Source organism: Macrotis lagotis, chromosome 6, assembly GCF_037893015.1.
Source record: "Macrotis lagotis isolate mMagLag1 chromosome 6, bilby.v1.9.chrom.fasta, whole genome shotgun sequence".
Lineage (NCBI taxonomy): Eukaryota > Metazoa > Chordata > Mammalia > Peramelemorphia > Peramelidae > Macrotis > Macrotis lagotis.
In genome coordinates, this window is record NC_133663.1 from 180,637,972 (window position 1) to 180,660,538 (window position 22,567).

Here is a 22,567-nt window from a genome sequence, read left to right on the forward strand (position 1 = left end):
ATATTGGCATCAAGTCAATATGGCTTCTACATAATATCTTAGGAACACTAATTCCACCTTTGAATAATTTAGTGTATAGTAAAAGAACTCTTGTCTTCTCTCTCTTTTTTTCCTGATCAGAAGGTGGTCAATCTATTCTGGCTTCCCTTTTCCTACTGTTTGCTTAGTCTTGATAGAAATTTTGACTAGAAAAGAAAAGCCCTAACCAACTCATCATTTTGATAGTAAAATAGTTTTCATTTTATAGGAGGAATTTTATTTGGGGAAAGATAAACAAATGTAGACACATATACCACCCCCCCCCGGACAATTCCTCACGCAAACAAAAATTTAGTACCTTGTTGTCCTTTTGGGCCTGGAAGACCTGGAAGACCTTTAAGCCCTGCTGGGCCCTCAGGGCCAGGAACACCTGCTTCTCCTTTGATTAGGGTGTAAGGACCTGGGGGACCAGGTGGTCCTGGAGCACCTGGAAGAATTAATAGTAAAGTGAGAAATGCTTAACTGCAGAGTATAATTACAGAAAGCTAAATATGGACCCTCTTAAACTGTAATATACATGTAAATGGCAAACAACTTCAGTATCTTCACCAAGCTAAATATAGCCCAAATTAATTATTTTTTCAAAACAAAAAAAAATTCTCTTAGGCCTTTGATATTAAGCCTATACTTCCTTCTTCCCTCTAATCTCTATTTTTTGAGCTTGAAATCAAACAGAATTTGGAGAGAATTTTAAAACTAGTCCAAGTTCCCAAAAATAAAAGAACCTCTCCTATAATATCCTTAAAAAGTGGTCATCTTCCTTTTAAGCACTGACAATAGTGAAAAGAAAATTTAAAAGGTAACCCATTCCATGTCTGCACAGACCTAATTTTTACAAAACTCTTCACTGCTATTAAGTTGAAGGTGCTTATTCTCTTACCCTCTTCTAGGTACATATGTTTTCTTTCATTTGACACCAAAATAATTAAAGACACCTATTAGATATCTTCTCAAGTCTTTTTTTCTTTAGGCTAAACATTCCAAATTCCTTCATCTATCCCTCATGAAAACCTTCTAGATTTTTCACTATTCTAATTACCTTTCTCTAAATAGCTCTAATTTGCCAATGCCCTTTTTAACAATGTCACACTCAAAATTGAGCACAATGCTCCAAATGCAAGGGGACTATTATCTATCTTGATTTGGATATGACATTTCTTCTTAATTCAGCCTAAGTTTCAAGTTTGGCTTCTTTTGGTTGCTATGTCATATTGTTGACTTGAAGTCAACTAAAATTAGGTCACTCATGAAATTTTCATATACTTGTGGAGATGATTTTCTAAATTTAAGCATAGAATTTTACATATATTACTATCTAGTTTTATCCTGGTAGTTTGGACTAGGATCCTAGTCTTATCAACATTTTAACCTTCACTTTTTCATTTTATACTAGCCAATCTTCACAACTTTTTGTCAGTTGCAAATTTAACAAATATTTCTTCCGTGTCTCTTTCAAATTATTTATAAAATTGCTGAACGGCACAGATCCAGAAATAGAATCCTACCACATACCACATGGAGATCTGCTGATCAAGTCTTTATAACAGCTTTGTAACTGTTGTTCTCAAGTAATTGCCTTCATTTTTTATTTTATTTTGCTACTCAAATACAAATTCCCTAATAGGAAATGCCTATATCTTCAGTTTCCTTTGTAGACCCACACAATACCCAAAACAGACTCTTATTAAATGTTGAACTCATGACAAATGTCCCTACCTTTTGAACCTGGGAGTCCCTGATCCCCTTGATCTCCTTTGAGCCCCTGAATGCCAGGAGAACCTTTGGTACCTAGAAAACAAATGGAAAATATTAAAGTACAAATGAAAGTCTTTTCTTTCCAACTTTCCAACATGAAAAGGTAATCCTTTCTTCCCTAATACCTTCATGGCATGGCAGGGACTTTGGGGCATCAAAGGAAGGCACAAGCTCTAGTAGGTTTAGGGACCTTAGTGGTCATTGATTTCTACTTAGTTATATTTTAGATGAGGAAACTGAGGCCAAGAACCTTTTAAGGTTTAACCAAGGGTCACATAACTAATCTATGAAAGGAAGAATTAAGATAATGAACTCAGGTCATTTAACCCTAAATCCATTATTCTTTACATTTTACCTTTAGGCTAGCTATTAGGTTAGGATGACTTCTATGATTGGAGATAACAGCGCTATGAACAGCAAAAATAAATAATAAATAATACTATTTGTGCTTTAGGGCATCTAGGTGCCATTAAGAGTTGAACCTGAAGTGAAGAAGACTCATCTTCCTGAGTACAAATCTAGTCTCTGACACTTGCTAGCTCCGAGACTCAGGGTAAATCACTTAACCATGTTTGCCTTGGTTCCTCATCTATAAAAATAACTGGAGAAAAATGGCAAACAACTTCAGTATCTTCAAGAAAATCTTAGATGGGGGCAGAAGAGTCAGATATGATAAACTAACAACATTGTACCCTGAATTTCTAAAAATGAATTTCTGAATTTTATCTTATTTAATATATGAGTTAACTTTATGAAACACTGGAAATTCATTTTTGAGCATGTGCAGAATGAGCATAGTTGAAAATTCTGTTTGATTTTTAAGATGAAAGAAAATTCATTGAACATATTTTTAAAGAAATTACTTTTTAATCTTCACAAACAAAGGAAAATATTATGAATTCTTTGACTTCCATAAAAAAACATTCTTAATTAGACTCAGAAAGTATAATTTTGAAAAGAATTATAATGATTCTAAAATGTTTCTGTCTAATGCAAATATCTTAAACCACACTGAGTTTAAAAAGGTATCGCACTGATTACAAGCAAAGAAATATGATAAATTTTGGCTATCATAACACTTTATCAAGTGAAATAAAACTATTAATGAAATTGTGTGACAAGTTACTTAGTTCTTATACTATAAAGCTGCAGACTTCCTAATTTTACTATAATTAGTAAAATCTGTACAAATTGAAACAGAACATTCTTATTTACCTTGAAATCCTGGAACACCTGGAGGTCCCATATCACCCTTAGAACCAGTGATTCCTGGTGAACCACCAATGCCCTTAGGGAGAATGAAATGGAAGGCTTCATTAGAAGGAATTACTTATCAGAGTTGCAATAGTTTACAGTAGGTTACTTTGACAAATAGAATCAGAAAACTAGGAAACAACTAGTTATATCATTAATTAGTTTTGTCACATTAAAACCATAAATAGAAGCCGAAATGGAAGACAAAAGACAGGGACACCTGAGTTTCCCCAAAACTCCTCCAGAGACTATTTACAAATGCTCTAAAAAATTCTAGAGTGACAGAACCCACAAAAAAGGCAAAATAAAACCATTTTCCAGCCCTAGACAACGTACAAGATTAATAGAAAGGTCTGTCATATGGGATGAAAATAGAATGCAGTCCAATGCAGGGCACACCCGCACAGACCTGGCCCCAGAAAACAAGAAAAGGTCTTGGGAGTGACTGAATCAATAAAAGTAGGGACTGCTTCTAGAGATCTCAGTTCCCAGATAGTAACTTGTCAGAAGATTACAGGGATCTCTGATGGCACAAAATAGGGCAGATCTCTACTGCTTTACTCATACTTGGATCCAGAACATAGTCCTGGGTGGGAATCCTAGGGTCTTGGGAGTGCTAATACACTAGAGCTTGTGGCCACAGCAGAAAAGTGTATTTATGGTCATTCATGGACAAGAGCACAGGCTAGGAGAGTAGTAAAGAAAGCTCTCCTTGGATGATACCACTTTGGAAGATGAAAGCATATAGGTCCCTAGAATCATACCTGAAAACAACTGTACAAAACTCCTGATATTTTGGACAATTATGGGCTCTATCCTAGAAGCAGAGCCCCACCTTAACATAGAATTGAAATTCAAGAATTGATTCAAAGTTCAAAAATATTTTTAATCAAGCAAAAAAGGAAGAGGAAAAACTGGGAGAATAAATGAATGATGCAAGAAAATCATGAAAAAAAGATTAAACAAGGTAGTAAAGGAGGCAAACAAAAAATTTACTGAAAAGCATAACACCTTAAAAACAGAATAGGAAAAGAATTTCTTTAGAAAGTCTTTAAAAAATTGACTAAATGGAAAAGGTGGTACAAAACAGAAAAATAATTCTTTAAAAATTAGAACTGAGCAAGTGGAAGTGAATAGCTCCTTGAGACATCAAGAATCAATAAAACAGGGAGCTAGGTGGCACAGTGGATAGAGCACCAGCCCTGCAGTCAGGAGTACCTGAGTTCAAATCTGACCTCAGACAATTAATAATTACCTAGTTGTGTGCCGTTGGGCAAGCCACTTAACTCCTTTGCCTTGCAAAAACTAAAAATTAAAAAAAATCAATAAAACAAAATTTAAAAAAAAAGAAGACAATGTGAATTATCTCACAAGAAAAGCAAATAACATAGAAAATAGATTTTTAAAAAGTTAATTAAAAATAATTGAACTTCCTGAAAGCCATGATTAAAAGAAATATGTAGACATAAGAAATTATCAAGAAAAAACTGCCCTCTAAGGGTGACTAGGTGTTACAGTGGATAAAGCACCAACCCTGGAGTCAGGGGTACCTGGGTTCAAATCCGGTCTCAGACACTTAATAATTACTTAGCTGTGTGGCCTTGGGCAAGCCACTTAACCCCATCTGCCTTGCAAAAAAAACCCCTAAAAACAAAAACTGCCCCCATTTTCTCAAACCAAAGGGAAAAATGGAACTCAAAATAATCTACCTATTACCTCCTGAAAGATATCCCAATAAAACATCCCAAAAAATATTATAACCAAATTCCAGAGCTTCCAGACCAAGGAGAAAATATTGTTAAGTAGCCAGAAAAAAACAATTCAAATATTTTGGAGCCACAGTCAGTATTATAAAATATTTGGCAGTTTCTATATTAAAAGATCAGAGGGCTTAAAATATGATATTCCAGAGGGCAAGGAAGCTAGGAATATGACAGAAGCAAGAATCACCTACCCAGCAAAACTGAATATCATCCTTCAGTGGGAAAAAAAAAGCATATTCAATGAAATAGAGGACTAGCAAGCATTAAGACCAGAGCTGAACTGAAAATGTGCCTTCCAAATATAAGTCTCAAGAGAAAAATAAAAAGGTAAAAAGAAAAGAGAAATCATAAGGGACTTTAAGGTTAAACTGTCTACATTCTATATGGGAAGATGATACTTGTAATTCTAGAATTTTCTCATCATTAGAGCCATTAAAAGAAGTAATATAGACAGTGGGCACAAATGTGAATAGAATATGATAGAAAGATTATCTTAAAAATAACATTAAAGGGTGAGAAAAAGGAATGCAGAAGAATAGAAAAGAGAGAGATAGAATGGAGTAAATTATGTCATAAAAATAGATAAGAAAGTTTTCACATTGGTGGGGGGAAAAGGGGAGGTGAGAGGGAGTGAGTGAATGTTACTTTCACAAGAATTTAATCAGAGGTAATAATATGCACACTCAATTGTTATAAAAATCCATCTTACACTAAAGTAGATAGGGAAGGGAAAAAGAAAATGGTGATGCTCCTAGAAGGTAGGGTGGATTGGGGAAGCAAATTGTCAGAAGCAAAGTACTTCTGAGGAGGGGCAGGGTAAAATGAGAAAGAATAGAATAGATAGGGGAAATAGGATGGAGAGAAATACACTTAGCAATCATTACTATGACAAAAATTTTGAAGCAAGTTTCTCTGATAAAGACCTCATCTCTCAACTACACACACACACACACACACACACATACACAGAGAGAGAGAGAGAGAGAAAAGGAAATGAGTCAAATTGATCAAAATAAAAGCCATTTCTCAATTGAGAAGTAGTCAAAAGATATGAAGTTTTCAGATGAAGTAATCAAAGGTATCTATAACTATATGAAAAAATATTCTAAACCACTTCTGATTGAAAAAAATAACTTAAAAACATTATAAGTTACTACCTCAAAACTTTTAGAATAGCTAACAGGATAGAAAAGGAAAATGACAAATGATGGATGTGATATGGGAAAATTTAGATACTAATACACTGTTGAGAATTGTGAACTGATTAAACTATCATATAGAATAATTTGGAATTATGCTCAAATATTTATAGCAGCTTTTTTCTGGTGGCAAAGAATTAGAAATTGAGAGAATTTTCATCAACTGGGGAATAAATAGATAATTTGTAGTATATGATTATGCTAGAGTACTATTGTGGTTTAAAAAATAATGAGCTAGATGCTCCCTGAAAAACTGATGCAAACTGAAATGAGTAGAACTAGGAGAACATTCTATACAATAACAGAAAGATGTGAAGTAAGATAATCAACTATGAATGACTGTTCTTAACAATAAAATGATCTGAGACAACTCTGAAGGACTTTAATACTTTCTTTTTTATTTGTTTATTTTTTTTTCACAAGGAATGGGGTTAAGTGACTTGCCCAAGATCACAGAACACAGTATTAAGTGTCTGAGGCTGGATTTGAACTCAGCTCTTCCTGACTCTAGGGTCAGTGCTCTATTCCACCACACCACCTAGCTGCTCCTCTGAAGGGCTTACACAACAAGCTTCTTTTTTTTTACTTCCTTTATTTTTATTTTTATTTTTATTTTTTATTTTTTTGGTTTTTTTGCAAGGCAATGGAGTTAAGTGGCTTTCCCAAGGCCACACAGCTAGGTAATTATTAATTGTCTGAGGCCGGATTTGAACTTAAGTACTCCTGACTCCAAGGCCTGTGCTCTCTCCACTGCACCACCTAGCTGCCCTTTACTTCCTTTATTTTGAGGATGCGTTTATTCTGGTGTATGTTTTCTTTTACAATATGACTAATGTGGGAAAATATTTTGCATGACTACACCTGTATAAACTATCTCAATTTGCTTTTCTTCTCAATGAGGGGTATAAAGGAGAAAAGTTGGAACTCAACATAAAAAACAAATATTGAAAATTGTATTTGTATGTAACTGGAGAAAAATAAAATATTAAATTAAAAAACATTAATCTAGAACTATAAGGGATCTCAATTTATCTAGTTCTGTGGTACCAAATACAAACAGATTTTTACAGCCAATTCTGACTAAGAAAACCATAAATTAACATTATCTTCTTTATGTTCAACTCTTTTGACACTATTTGTGTTTTTGGTTTTTTGGGGGGGGGCAAAGATAAGTAGATTAGTTTGTTATTTCCTTTTCCAGCTCATTTTTATGGCTGAAGAAACTGAGGCAAACAGGGTTAAACTGATTTGTCCAGGATCACAAAGATAATAAGTTCCTGAGGTCAGATTTAAACATATCTTCCTGACTCTAAGGACAGTACTCTGTCCTCTGTACCACCTAGCTGTTGATTAGCATCATTACATTATAATATATATATATATATATATATATATATATATATGTTTTTTATTTTGTTAAACATTCCCCAATTCCCTAATTCATACACAATTAAGTACCATGAATTTTTTTACAACTCTGAAGTAGAAATGTTTTCACTTTACAGATGAGAAAACTGATAAATATCAAGGCCCAGGAATATAATTGTCCAAGGTTTCACAATTAGTAAGCATTAGAGGCAGAATTTGAGACCAAGTCTTCGGACTCCAGAGCAGTTATTTCAACCATGACACTTTTATTGAGTCTAATTTACTTCACTTTAAAATGGAGATAGCATTATGTACTTTAGAGAAGACTACTGCAGAGACCAAATAAGATAATAGAACTGTATTATTACTTTTATGTCATTTTCTTGAATGATATGAGAAAGATGATGACTATATATGCAAAAATTAGAATTTAAACGTATGGATGGTTTTTTATCTTCCTTTTAAATGGAAATTTCCTTCAAAACAGGGACTGATTTATATATTTACATATATATCCACACAGCACACACACAAACATATGTTTATAGTACTTAACACAAGGCTAAATATCAACAAAGTCTTGTGATGAGGATGATGATCATGAAAATATATATGATAGTAGTGTCATAATATTTTTTTAGGTTTTTTTTTTTTGCCAGGCAAATGGGGTTAAGTGGCTTGCCCAAAGCCACACAGCTAGGTAATTATTAAGTGTCTGAGGTAGGATTTGAACTCAGGTACTCCTGACTCTAGGGCTGGTGCTCTATTCCACTGTGCCACCTAGCTGCTCCCATAATATTTCTTAGGAAAGTTTTCTCCAAAATTCAAATTGAGAATTACCTCTAAGACTGAGTTTCAGATATTATTTGAAAAAAAAATGGTGTTTTAGATGAGATGAAGAAAAGAGGATGATATAAAAAAGAGAGTGTCTTTTTAAATGAATATCATGAATTTTAAAATATTGTCTCACTTTCTAGCTACTTTAATATATATTCTATTTCCAGGTCATGGATAATAATGGATGAAAAAATTTATAGCTTCTTACACAGATTTGTTTCTCTACTTTGCCATTATAGAAAATGCCGTAACAAAAATAATATGCAGAAAGATTCCTTAATATCTGTTGTCAGGCTCTACAGGATGGTAATTATATTCACATGTTACAGATAGAAGAAAAGTGGGAATATATGAATAAATGACAAACTGCACACACTTACATCACTGGACAACTGTAATACAACAATAACCAGCCTGAAAATATATTCACACATATTGCAATCTCATAATGCATAATCAACATATAGTGAAAAATATATAAACTTTATGATTAAATGAATGTATTTAAAGTGATTATTGCAATTGCAGAGACCTAGAGCTTCTGAAATGCCCAAATTATTCATAAGACTTTTATATGGTACTAATTCATATCGGGTACTAATTCATTGAGAAAAGGTCAGCATTTTTTGAGTGGGCAGTATATAATGATTAGGAATTATTAATCAATAATTTAACATCTGGCCTCAAAAGATATCTTAATTACATAGGACCTCAAATTTGCTATTGACAAACTAGGTCTAATTATACTTTGTATTTCTTTAATAAATTGAATTGTGTTTATTGTTTAGTATAGCTGGATAGAAGTCTTACTCCAAAATAACTAATTATGGTGTGAAGAAGAACCTGGAATCTTGAAAGTTATGCTATCAAGAAGCAAAAAAAAGTTCAAAGAAGCTGTAAAGATGGTGATTTCAAGCCTGTGTTTTCAGTACAAATAACAACATAAGTATGAAAAAGTTCATTACCTATAGACTGGTCAATAAATATTAAATTCTTTGTTCATAGCAACTTATGAAGCAGATGCAAACTTAAATGAACCTAAATGAAACAAATTTCCCTTTTGACCTCTCTAATATTTACATGTAACCATGTGGATGTGTGTTAATATATATATGTGCCTATTATCTGTAAGCCAATAGTAATAAGATGATCCAGTAAGCCATAGAGTTGAATATACTATCAAAATACATTTCCCATAACCTTCAATTTAAGCAAATGTGATTTTCCAAGGTGTCTGAAAACCATAAATGCTGCCTCTTTCTCTTGAAATGTAGTCTGTCATTATAACAGCCCAAGCAAAGTGTGTAAGATTTAGTGATTTGTGTACTAGTGAATACAAAAATCCTACCACTAGGTACATATTGCCCCTGAGGCATTTCCTTAGAAAGTGTTGTTCAAGTCAGATTTTTGTCTTTTATCCTCTCTCCTATATACCAAACCTTAAAGGAGCTAAATAGAAAATATAAGCTTTATAAAATTAGCTTATATATCTTGTATGTTTTAAATTATATACATGCCATCTCCCTCATTAAAATTTGAGCAAAGGCTGAGTTTTTAACCTTGCTTTGCATTCCAAGTGCTTAGTTAGCACAGTGCCCAGCAATCTAGTTAGAATGTTTGCAAACTAGATGACTGACTTTATAAAGTTAAAAATTATTCTATGGTTGGTTTAATCCACTGAATATGCCAATTGATTCTGTGGTTTTCTTTTTTCCCAGGCATAAAAGAAAATCTTACAGAAATTTAATTTCTATTTTTGCTCCCTCTTAAGAATTACATAGAATCAAATATCAAAATATTTTTTTAAGATTTATCTACTATTTTGTCATAAGTGTGTAGAGAAGTTAAGCAACATAAGAAATATTTTTGCCCAGTAGATAGCATATTAATGAGAGAGAAAGATGCATGAAGAAATCAGAAGAAGAAAAGGAGGATGGTCTAGCCCCAATGTTAATAGGGAGAACCTGTGGAAGATTGAGAAGGAAACCAGTGAAATTTATACTACTGAACTATAAATGGTAAATTAAAAAACTCACAGGCATGCCCTGAAATCCTGGGTCTCCCTTAACTCCTGGAGCACCTGGGGATCCTGGCCAACCTGGATTTCCTTTTTCTCCTTTTGCTCCATCAAGTCCTGGGAGGCCTGGAGGGCCCATGGGTCCAGGAACACCTAAAAAAGGTAAAAAAGCATGTAATCCTCTATAAATTTTATTCAATTTAGTGATGTCAGCAACTGATACATGTATATGATTCCTTTAATGTCATTTCTAATTTCATTCCTGGTTTCACAATGTCTGACCATATCAAAAAAAGTATCACCAAAAATTAGAGTAATAATTGGGCTACGATGGTCTCAGGAAAAACAAAAAAGTCAACTCACAAAATTGCTAATATAAATCTACCACTGTCAAACTGATCTTTCTAAAGAACAGATCTGACCATGTCATCTCCCTAGTCAACAAACTCTTGCTGCTTCCTATTACCTCCAGGATCAAATATAAAATGGATTTTGATCCTTTCCTGGTTTTATAGTCATCTTCTGTCTTACTGCTCTCCAAGTACTCTACAATCCAATTGTTCCTCTCATAAGTAATTACATTTATGGATTTGGTGTTTTTTCATTGGCTGTTCCCCATTTGTGGAATGAACTATCTACTTATCTTGGTTCTTCTGGCTTCCTTCAAGAACTATGTAATTCTCATCTACTAAAAGCCTTTCCCTATCTCCCTTAATGCTAACGCCTTCCTTCTGACATAATCTTAATTAATCCTCTTCTTTGTACAGAGTTGATTGCATATCATCTTCCCACATAGATTATTGGCTCCTTGAGAAAAGGGAAAATTATTATTTTCCTTTCTTTGTATCCTAACATTTTCAATGCCCATAGTTCCAAAATGAACAAAATGTGGTTCCACATCAACTTACCAGGTATGCCAGGTTGACCTTGTGGTCCCCTATCTCCTTTAGGACCTTCCACTGCTCGGCCAGGTAATCCAGGTATTCCCTGTTGCCCAGGGGGCCCTGGAGGACCCATAAATCCTGGTTCTCCTTTGAGTCCAGGAATTCCTGGACTCCCAGCTAATCCTGGGAAGCCCAACTCTCCCTTGGAACCTAAATAATAACAAATATTGTTTATTATTATTTGTTATTTAGTTTATTATTATTATTATTATTATCAGTTATTTATTTTATTATTAAGGATATAATCCAGTACATGAATATTGTCGGGTTCAATTTATTAAATTCTTCATGTATGCTGCCCATGGATGAGCTCAGTGAAGTACCCCACTAAGTAAGCAGATTTTCCCTTTATTTTACATCAAACATTCTAATTTTGTCCCATAATCACCTCTAGAAAACTAACATAGAATAAAAAGAAGTTAGGTATATTCATTTTTATAGTTACATTTCTATCACAAAATTATATATATATATATATGTATATATATATGTATATATATATATATAATTGCATGGATAGATCAATAAAAGTAATACTTCTAGAAGGGAAAACCCTTCAGTGTTTATTTATGAATGCTAATTCCAAGTCTGCCTGCTAAAATTTTGAAATTATTTCAAGTACCTTAGATATTATTTAAAAGCAAAGGAATGAAATACAGAAATTACTTTCAAGCCAAGCCTATTATTTGATCTCTAATCTCAATTAAAGGTAATGAAGGAAAAACATAATACACTATATAGACAATCTATTACAATGTACTGTAATCAGTTGGATTTGTCTTCTGTGTAGCTCTTAGTTCTACCAAAACAATAGCAGGGTGCCTCATTCTTTGCCCTTTCCTGCAATTATTCAATACTTCAATAGCCCTAAGAGGTACCTTCTCCAATGTGGAGTGGACTTGACAATGTGGAGTGGGAAGACAGAGTAATGGACTAAGCCCAAACCCAGGACAGTCTGTCATCCATGGTCTAGAGAATTCACAGGAACAAAATCAATTAGAGTCCCAGACAAAAGGTTTGAACTCATTCTAGTGAGAGTTCACAGAACCAGTTGAGAGTAAATGTTCTCTGGTTCTTGCAACGCTCTTCTTCAAAATGTTACTTAGTTCTCACCTCCATCATGAATATTTCTATATTCATCTATTCTGGTACCAGGCATTTTAATAAATATAGTACTTCATGAAAGGACCCTAGAAAAGTCATCCCACCTCATTGAGCCTCAGTTTTCTCATCTATAAAATGGGGATAACACATGCAGTGCCTTCCTCATTATATGATAGTGAAGCAAGTACCCTATAAGTCAAAGAACATTATATAAATGTGAGTTGTCACTATTACACGAACCCTCCCTCCAGCTCCACAGTTATTTAAAAATCTGTTATTTCACAATTATATCCCTGTATTCAATAGGTGAACATGCTGATCTCTGTGTGTTTTGTCATTTTTTTTTGGCATCTATGAAAATGGTCCTATGGAAAATTTTTTTCCTAACTTTTTCATGTTCAGTTACTTGCACAAAGGAGATCTCGATAAATGTTACTTGTGTAGTAGTGGACTCTCATTTTAAGTTTTGTTTTAACCTGTTTATGATTTAGAATGTTTCTTATATATCGAAATATGCATATAATTCAAAATTCTACATTCATATACTCTGCATTTTATAGAGTTTAGCAGAACCCTAAACCAATAACTTACGATGTTCCAATCTATAAATAAACAACACATGCTTTGAGGGACCTTGAACACTAAGAAAGTATGTATCACTCATGTCCAAGATGCTGCCAATGGAACATAGAAGTACTGGTTGAGTCTTACAGATTTCTTACCTCCAACTTTGCTTTGTTGTTTGTTTGCAGTGGCAATTAGTATAAAAGCAAGAACACATTCTAAAGGGGTTCACATTTAACCACTATTACCTTTTTCTCCTTTGGAACCTGGAAATCCTGGGAGTCCTCTTCCTGGAAGACCTATAAGATAAATATTAAAAAAAGTGAAAATCACAGTTTTATTTTCATTTTTTAAAAAATAATCAATCTGTCCTTACAATAAAGACTGATGAAAATATACAAGCTGAACTCACATGTCACTCATCAATAAACTAATTATAAAGATTTTATTTATTTTGAGTTTTACAATTTTCCCCCTAATCTTACTTCCCTCTCCCCATCCCCCACAATAGGCAATTTGCCAATCTTTATAACATCATTTAACTAATTGCATCTGATGGATAAAATTCCTGATTCTACAACTTATTACAATCTCTTTGATTGTATTTGAAATTAAATAATATTAAATTATTCACAATGTGGAGGGCATGTATGACTAAAAAAGGAGTTGGATCAGTCATGTAGTGAGAAGAGAAATAGCAGAGGGACAGCCTGGCTCCCATAGCCCAGGGCATATCCAGAGAATAAGAAAATCTTCAGTATAATGAATGGAACTTTTAAGGAGAAGTTATGGCCAAGAATAATATAGGATAAAAAAGGAGAGTTTGAGACTATAACTGTAAAAGAATTATCTACCCCAATGTGTGATTAAAATGCCTATGGAATTTGGAACTTTATATTCTTTCATAGGTAATCATCTAACAATATAAAGACCTTTATTATGAATAGCATCAAATCCAACTAAGCTTCACTTATCAAATCAAGAGGTAGCTTAATTTATACGAAAATTGGTGGAGGAGAGAAAGGAAGAACTTTCAGTATAAAAACAGGTCATAGGGAAGAAAAATAGAAATAATAATAGAAAAAATATTGCAATCTAAACCACTATGCCATTTCTTTTGCTTTTGAATTTCCTCCTGAAACCCTGTAAATGTGTATTAAGATTTTAATTTGTGGTCTGGAAATATGTCTCCCTTGAAGTCAGCCAGACTGAGGGCAATAGATTGAATGAACTCAAAAGTAATTCTGGTACTTGAGAGAATACTGGGCAACTATACGTGTCAGAATATATCTCTCAAATAATCACAAAGGAAAAAAAATCAATGAGCTAGGGAACATACCTGGTTCACCCTTCTCACCAGATGATCCTGGAATTCCATCACCACCTGGTTCACCTTTTGGGCCAACTGGACCTGATGGTCCTGGAAGGCCAGGCTGACCTATAAAAGGAAAAGAACTATTTAATAACTCACTCTGAAGTTATAAGATTCTTGGGTAAATATGAGATATTGGGTATATCAGATTCTTTGTGACCTTAGTCTCAAAATAAATTATTTGCCCCAAATCTTAAAAAGGTACAATTCATATTTCTCTTTTGTTATGACTGCATAAAAGGTGTCAAAGTATGTTGCATGATGTCCCCTAAAAATGGAAATATTGACAATATTGTTCCTCCCCCCACTCTTTCTTTATATCACTAAAGTGCAGTATGGAAGGAAGTCTGACAAAATGGATAGAGATTGGGCTTGGAGACTTAAAAATCTGCCATTGGAACATATTAGTTGTGTGATTCTGGGTAAGTCACTTAACCTTTCATTATCTTCATACAACTTCTCTAAGAGTTATGTAAATACTAGAAATCCATAGACTATAGACAAAGTACTGATCTTTATCACTGACAAATATTTCACATCTAGAAGTCTCTCACATCAATGAAATGGTAAGGCAAGACTGAGTGCATCTTTAAAAACATATGAAAACTTTCAAGAATTATGATGCTTCAGAATCCCAACACAAAAGGCATAGAAAAATCAAGAATTGAATAAACAAAGCTGGTAGGCAATATGAGAAAAAGAGAGTAATGTAATTTAGATTTGATCACCAAGAAGTTATGAAATTGATTGTTTCCCCTCTCTTTGCCTCAGTTTCCCTCCTATAAAAGGAGGGAGTTGAATTAGGTGAATCTGAAGTCCTTTCAGATTTTCATTTTTCATGTTCTTTGTGGCTCATTGGATAGAGCACATGCAACATATCAGGAAAACTTTGACTTCAAAACCAGCTTTAGAAACTTACTAGTTCTGGGGCCCTGGATAAATCATTTAATAAATATCTGTTTCATTTTGTTCAACTATAAAATGGAGATAATGATAACACTTTCCTCTCAGATTTGTTGTGAGGATAAAATGAAATTATATTTATAAAGCTCAGAGAAGTGCTTAGCATTCAGTAGGGGCTTATTAAATGTTTGTTTCCTTCCTTCTTTGATTCTAAGTTATTCTTCTGGGAATATGAAGGTGACTAATACAAACCACTGGAAAGCTAACAGAGACATTTATTAATATTGTCAATATTAACTGTATCCCATTTTAGGGGGCATTCTTTCCAAATTTGTCTTTTTTTAAAGTGATTCTCTACCTGCATCTCCTTTAACTCCAGGAACACCATCCAGACCAGGAAGTCCTTTGTCACCCTTATCTCCAGGTATTCCAGGGCTCCCTAAGGAAAATAAGAAGTTCCTTCAGTTTTGTTGACTTCTTGGTCATTTTAATCTCCAGATTCAGAAGAAAGTCCCTCTTCCACTTGCCTGGATAGCCTATATCTCCAGGTGATCCTCCAGGACCTGGAGGACCAGGCATCCCTGGAATCCCAGGGCTTCCTTTTTCTCCCTTCTCTCCAGGTCTTCCTGGAAAGCCTGACGGCCCAGGATCTCCCTGTAAGTAAAAAAAATGCACATAAGTAAATTCACCTTTGAGACTAGGAGCTCCCATGCCAGCATTTGTTTGACCTTTTGTTGAAGATACAACTACAAGACCATAAAGTCTACAAAAACAGATATTGTTGTGAATTTTTCTGAGGTAGTAAACTAGTTTAGTCAATAGAGTGATAGACTTAGGAATATCTAATTCAAATCTTGTCTTAGGAATATATTAGCTGTGTAAGGCCAAGCAAGGTTCATCAAGTTTCATTTTTCTTATCTGTAAAAACCAGAATGAAAAAGCACCTATCTCATGTGGTTTTGAGAATCAAATGAGATGATATATGTGAAATTCTCTACAAACAAGAAAGCAATATAAATATTCTATGTCATTATTCATTACTTTTATTTCTCACATCATTCTATAAATTCTAGATTCTTTTTATTTATTTCTTTTTTTGTAGGGCAATGGGGTCAAGTGACTTGCCCAAATGTCACTTAGCTAGGAGGTCTGAGGTTACATTTGAACTCAGGTCCTCCTGACCCCAGGGCTGGTGCTATAAGAACTATACTAACTAGCTGACCCCATATTCTAGATTCTGAATAAATATTTTTTATTGTCATTGACATCTTAGAGCCTTCTATCCTGAGGATGCTACCTACACTACCCTAGTGCTAGGATCAAATGGGATAAGGTGTCTCAAACATTTAGTGTTACAAAAGTATTCTAAAAATGGCAAATATTGCTGCTTTTATTCTGTATTGGAAAGAGACTAGATTTGGAGTCAGGAGATCTAGGTTCAAATCTTGACTTTGTTACCAGCTGTGTGACCACAAGCAAGTCATTATATATCACTCAGCCCCATCTGTCAAATAGGAAATTGTATTATACTGCCTATCTCAAAGTGGTAGTAAAATGCTTTGTGGGGAAAATGTTTTGTGATTAAGGACTATTATTATCATTATTAAAATCTTCATTATATAATTTTATTTTTAAATGAAAAATCTTCTTGTGATTATGCAAGAGATGCATGTAGTGCCTTATGGAAAAATGACTGAATTCTTCCTACTTTATCTGGCACCTACTCTCTATAGTTTCATTTTACATGATATGTAATTATTTCTTCTGTCTCTAATCAATTATTCTCTACCTAGTCATTAGCTTACTATCAAAACTTCCAAAACTTTTACATGTGGATGAGGGGAAAGTACTATACATTAGAATTAATTTAATATAAGTAAAGGCTAGATATTATACAAAAATTATACCTCATATTACTCTCTGCTCTAGGGAAAAAATAAGTCAAAAGTATCTTTTTGGTATCAATTCTCCCAGTAATTCTAGGTGTCTGTGCCGTCATAGAACACTGTGTTCAAGGGTTTGGATAAAATCTAGAATTATGATTTTACTGATATAGGTAATGATAAGGAATATACATAAAGGATATGATAAGGATATAGAACCCAGATAAAGAAGCTCCCTTTATCAATACATGCTAGCACTTTCTTTGCATCTTAAATTCTTAGAGAGTTTTAGTTATATATGATAATAGAAGAATCAAAATGAAAAGTAATTACTGAAAAACTAATGGTTTCTATGCATAATGGATATAAGTAAGCCATGGCACCAGTTATGATTTACATACATATGATTAGCATAATAAACATTACCAAGAATATATATGAACCAAAAAAAGAGGGAGGTTAGTCATGTAGTAAGATTAAGAGATCGATAGACAGCTTGAGTGCCATACTAGTATCCATGAAGAGCATGATAATGACTTGTACTACACTATTAAATTTAAAGATAGATATGGACAAGTAGGGAAAACATGGAGGGGTATAAATCTACATCAGTAAAGTAAATGTCACTACTAATTTTAAAAAAGTGTTTATCTACCTAAATATCAAAACTAGTATATTAGAATGAGGGATGTGATAGAAGGGAGTGAGCCCTTAAATATAAAATGGCATATACCTTTTCACCAGGAAGTCCAGGAGTCCCAATACCTGGGCGACCAGCTTCTCCTTTCACTCCTTTTTCTCCTTTTAATCCAGGGAAGCCTGGGATACCTTGAGAGCCTGGGATTCCTTGGACTCCTTTTTCTCCAGGTAACCCTAAAAATACAAGCCACCAGATCTTCAATCACTAGTGAACTAGTCCAAGTGTAATTTTTTTAATAAAAAAACAATTTTGCTGTTGAAAATGAAGTAGCAAGATGGTTACATTAATTTCTATTTAGGCTCATTGAAACAAAATAAGATGAGAAATACAGATAAGAAAACTGATCTCAGAGAAGTCAAGGGGCTTCTGAAAAATCACACAGGTATGACAAACCAAAATCAGGTCACTAGGATAAAGTAACAAGACAGAAAGTGTTAAAGATATTCAAGGTCTATATGTCCAAATGGAGTTTTACAGATGTTTATCTATCAACAAGGTTAAGACTCAGAAATTCTATAATTAGAAATATGGTAAACTGAGAGTCTATAAAACAAGTATGGAAAACCAGGAGGCAGTAAAACACCTGAGAAATTTGTTTGTTCTTTGAAATTCAGTCTTTCTAAGGTTTTTCACTTCAGGTATCCTTGCTCAGATTAGAAAATGCTTAGGTTAGAAGTTCAGACAGACACAGAAAACTGAACAATTTTCCTAATACTGTGTCATAGATGAAAGACCTCACCATCCAGACTAGCTACTCTGGACAACTGCTTCTCTCACTAACATCTTTTCAGAGTTCATATCACTGAAGCAACTGATCAATAAAGAAGGACCAATGGCTGATTCTAGGTTGGTTCTGAAGTCTCCATCTGGGTCAAAGATCTATTAGGACTCAAGTGAGAAAGTCAGAAGAGAATGCATTTTTAATGGAAGAGATTACCAGAAAATCTAATACAAGGGGTAATCAATAATCGACAGCTATAAAATAACCAGTTTAATCCTATTTTCCCAGAAAACAATTTTATATGTGACTTATGTTTTATGTCCAATTGTTTTGTTGTCATTGAATTTTCAGAAATTTAGAAATAGAAAAACAGTCTATCACTATACATCAATATATTGTATTGTGAAAAATTCAATTCAATTCCTGAGTGATAGTAGGTACTTAATAAATGTTTGGGGATCAATTATTAAGCATCTACCATGTAAGAAGAATTATGGGTATAAGAGACAAAGAGTCACTCTTGGAGTCAGGAGAAGTTGAGTTTTCAGCCTTGCCTCTACCACAATACAGAAGTGTGACCATCAGCAAGTTAAATCCCCTTCCAGTTCCCAACTATTGAAAACATAAAGTAACATGGCATAATGATATAAAAATGGATTTGTCAGAAAGACATGTACCAGTTTTAGAAAATTAGCTGTGTGATCCTAAGCAAATCATTTCTCCTTGTAATAGCTCACTCAATTCTCTAAATTCTGCAAAATGCACAGACAAGAAAGCATGGCATAGTAGATAGAGCACTGGATTTGTCACTATAATAATCGTAAAAATGTTTTGTATGCACATCAAAGACAGAAAATGCTAGAGAATAATCATGGAGTGTTGAGAATTGAGTGAAATAGTGGCTAACATGATATGAAGGAAAACAATATTAAAAGGCATTAAGTTTAAATTGATTGCGAACTCTTTTCAAAAAATTTTTCTTTTCAACAATTTCTTTGAAAACTTCATTATCCCGTTTAATTTTCTGGTTTCAAGAAACAAAACCCAATGAATTGAGCTATGTTTAAAGTCAAAATGAATGATTGTTGACTTTGTAAACAGGTTGAAATAAATTTATTAATGAAAATACTATATATTTGTGATTGTGTGATCTCTTCCTGCCCAGAATATGCTATATGATGTCCTTTGGCAAGCTGGTCCTGTCACTATTAATTGTGCTGTCATGAACCACAAAGAAGATTCTTTCACAAAGACCCAATTTACCTGGTTTGCCTATTTCACCAGCAGAACCTTTTGGTCCTGGTAGACCTGGAGAGCCTGGAGATCCACCAAGACCTGGATCACCTTTAGGACCTTTAAGAAAAAAGAGGGAGACAAAACAATATCAAATATTTTGTCCAAAGTATTTTTTAGCCACCTTTATATACTACTTTGTCATTAAACTCCAAATACTCATTGGAGCACCATACCTGGATGACCAGGAGTCCCTGCTTGTCCATCCTTTCCAGGTACTCCTGGAGTGCCAGGATCTCCTCTGGCTCCTTTATCTCCAATTGGTCCAATTTGTCCTAAGAATCACAAGTAGTTAAAAAAAGACAGAAATGTAAAAACAGGGACATAGAGTCCAAAACAGAATTTAATATGTATTATCTACCATTTGTAAAGTACTATACAAAGGAAAAAAATAAAACACTAATAATTTAACTAATCTTCTCTAGGCAAGGTTTAAAGACTCTAGGGCAGTGATCTGCATTGATGGGGGTGGTGGGGGGGGGAGGTTTCCTTACCTTAGAGACCCTTCCAAATGAAATTACAGGTCTAGTCCTTCTTTATGATAATTAATTATAAAACTTTTCATTTTGTGATTTTAATTCATTTATTTCAAAATAAAATAAAAGGAGCAAAAGTGGCAAAAACTATATCTTAGCTGTGTTTGCTTTTACTCCAGGTGAAGTATAAATTCTGTTCCAGCTCCTTGCCTTTACTTACTGCTTATAAACTATATATTACTTACTGCTTGTAAACTATATATTATAGGATCCTGTTTTTAATCTGCTGTACTATCTGTTTCTGTTTTAAGGGTAAATTCATTCCATTTACATTCATAGTTATAATTATAGTGTATTTCCTTCCATTTTATTTTCCCATTTATTCTCTCTCTCTCTCTCTCTCTCTCTCTCTCTCTCTCTCTCTCTCTCTCTCTCTCTCTCTCTCTCTCTCTCTCTTGTTTCAACTTGTCTCTACTCACAAATGTTTTGATTCTGACCACTACTTCCCCTACTCTGTCCTCCCTGTTATTACTCTCCCACATTCTTCTTATCCCTTTCCCCTCCTATTTCCCTATTGAGTAGGATAGATTTCTGTACCCAAATGAGTGTATATTCCTTCTTTGAACCAATTCCAGTTGAGAAAAAGATTCAAGTATTCCCTGCCACCATCATTCCCCCATTGTAATAGCTCTTTCAAGCTCCTTTATGTAAGATAGTTTACCCAATTCTAATTCTTCCTTCCCCCTTCTCCTACTACAATCCTCTTTATCACCCATGAATTTTGATTTTTTGTGTATCATCTCAATATTGTCAACTTATACCCATGCCCTTTGTCTTTCTATATTCCTTCTAACTGCCATAAAAGTAACAAAATTCTTGAGTCTTCCTATGTAGGAATGTAAATAGTTTAACCTTATGAATCTCATAAGTTTTCTCTTTCCTGTTTTCTTCTTGAATCTTATATTTTAAATTATAACATCAATTTTTCATTTTAAAAAATAAATAACATTATTCCACATAGTCCTAATTTTCTCAGGTTAAAATTTGAAATATTGAATTTTCTGATATAATAACAGAATTTAAAGAAAATCATTCAATTGAGAAAACATAGTTTGTAGTACTGTTAGAGGAGAAAAATTACATTTGTGCATTCATGTGTTTTGAAGACTTAAATAAAATGAAAATTGATAGCAACATTAGCTAGTTAGGGGAGAAGAGAACCCTAATCTGTATCTTGCAAAGACTGTAGAGAATGGTAAACAATCCTAAAATATCCAGAAACATTTTGTGCTTCTTTGGGATAAAAGCTACTCCTTAACCATACTTTTTTCCAACTCAAAAGGAAAGAAATATTACCTTTTTCTCCTTGATCTCCCTTTTGGCCCTTCATACTGTCCATGTCCACTTTATCCATTGATCCTGGCTGTCCAGGGAGACCAGCATCACCTTTATCACCTTTGAAACCTGGATCACCCCTGGGTCCTGTTGTACCTGGGAAACCTTGGTCACCTACAGAGAAAGAAAAGAACACGGGAGTTAGGCAAAGGATGGCTCTAGTGTTGGAAAGACTCATCTGCAAATGAGTGATGAAATAAGTTTGCATCATGCAACATTTAATTACCAACTGCTGTGTCTATTTCTGATACATTCTTTATAATTCCATTCTTTTCATATTTGCTGATGGCATAGTGATTACCTCACATTCTTAGTTTTAATCAGTGTGTACAAGATTTGGCAAGTCAATATAAATGTTGTCTAAAGACTACCTAAATTCAGAGGGCCTTCTAATCAGAATATTAGCCTTGAATGTTCTGGCTGAAGTAATTCGTAAAGATTGTACAATAAATATATGAGGATGACTGCAACATATATCTGTGGATTAAATTAATATACTGATGAAACTTTGGATTGAATGCGATAACTAAAAAATAACCAGGTTCTATAGTAGAAATTGATCCAATAGAATTTTTTGTTAAATTTAACATTCCACTCATTTATGTAACTTTCCTGAAATATAAGGCATTGATAGAAATAAATTAGTTTATTCTATGCTTTTCTTTCCTTTCCTAAAATATTCATATCATTCATTTCTTCATTGACCTTCTTAAAATTTACTAAATAAAATTTAGGGATCTATTGAAAGAGTATTTTCTGCTACATAAAATATTATTTTCTACTGCCAAAACTACTTTTTTTGGTAATCTTGAAAAACACCTTTCCACTTAAAACTAAATCTCTATTAAGAGACTAAGAAAAATAAAAAATTTTGCTTAAAATTTTTTTTTCAAGAGGCAGGGGGGGAAATCAACTACAAACTTCATAGAAAGCCACAAAATTCCAAGAATTCCTTTCTCACAATTATCAGAATGATCAGA

General features: G+C 33.7%; 1 protein-coding gene across 2 annotated transcripts in view; it reads right to left on the reverse strand.

Moving 5' to 3' along the window:
* The window catches only part of COL4A1 (collagen type IV alpha 1 chain), a 248,010-nt gene that overhangs the window by 17,546 nt on the left and 207,897 nt on the right, over positions 1-22,567 (reverse strand). For both annotated transcript variants that reach the window (XM_074192027.1, XM_074192026.1), the window contains exons 34-46: positions 21,549-21,701; positions 19,893-19,991; positions 19,687-19,776; positions 17,736-17,875; positions 15,647-15,773; positions 15,478-15,558; positions 14,184-14,282; positions 13,093-13,143; positions 11,141-11,326; positions 10,252-10,385; positions 3,010-3,082; positions 1,756-1,827; positions 338-466 (exon numbers count right to left, since the gene is read on the reverse strand). In XM_074192027.1, coding sequence (XP_074048128.1) covers positions 338-466; positions 1,756-1,827; positions 3,010-3,082; positions 10,252-10,385; positions 11,141-11,326; positions 13,093-13,143; positions 14,184-14,282; positions 15,478-15,558; positions 15,647-15,773; positions 17,736-17,875; positions 19,687-19,776; positions 19,893-19,991; positions 21,549-21,701 — 1,434 coding nt within the window. The remainder of the gene's footprint in view (positions 1-337; positions 467-1,755; positions 1,828-3,009; positions 3,083-10,251; positions 10,386-11,140; positions 11,327-13,092; positions 13,144-14,183; positions 14,283-15,477; positions 15,559-15,646; positions 15,774-17,735; positions 17,876-19,686; positions 19,777-19,892; positions 19,992-21,548; positions 21,702-22,567) is intronic.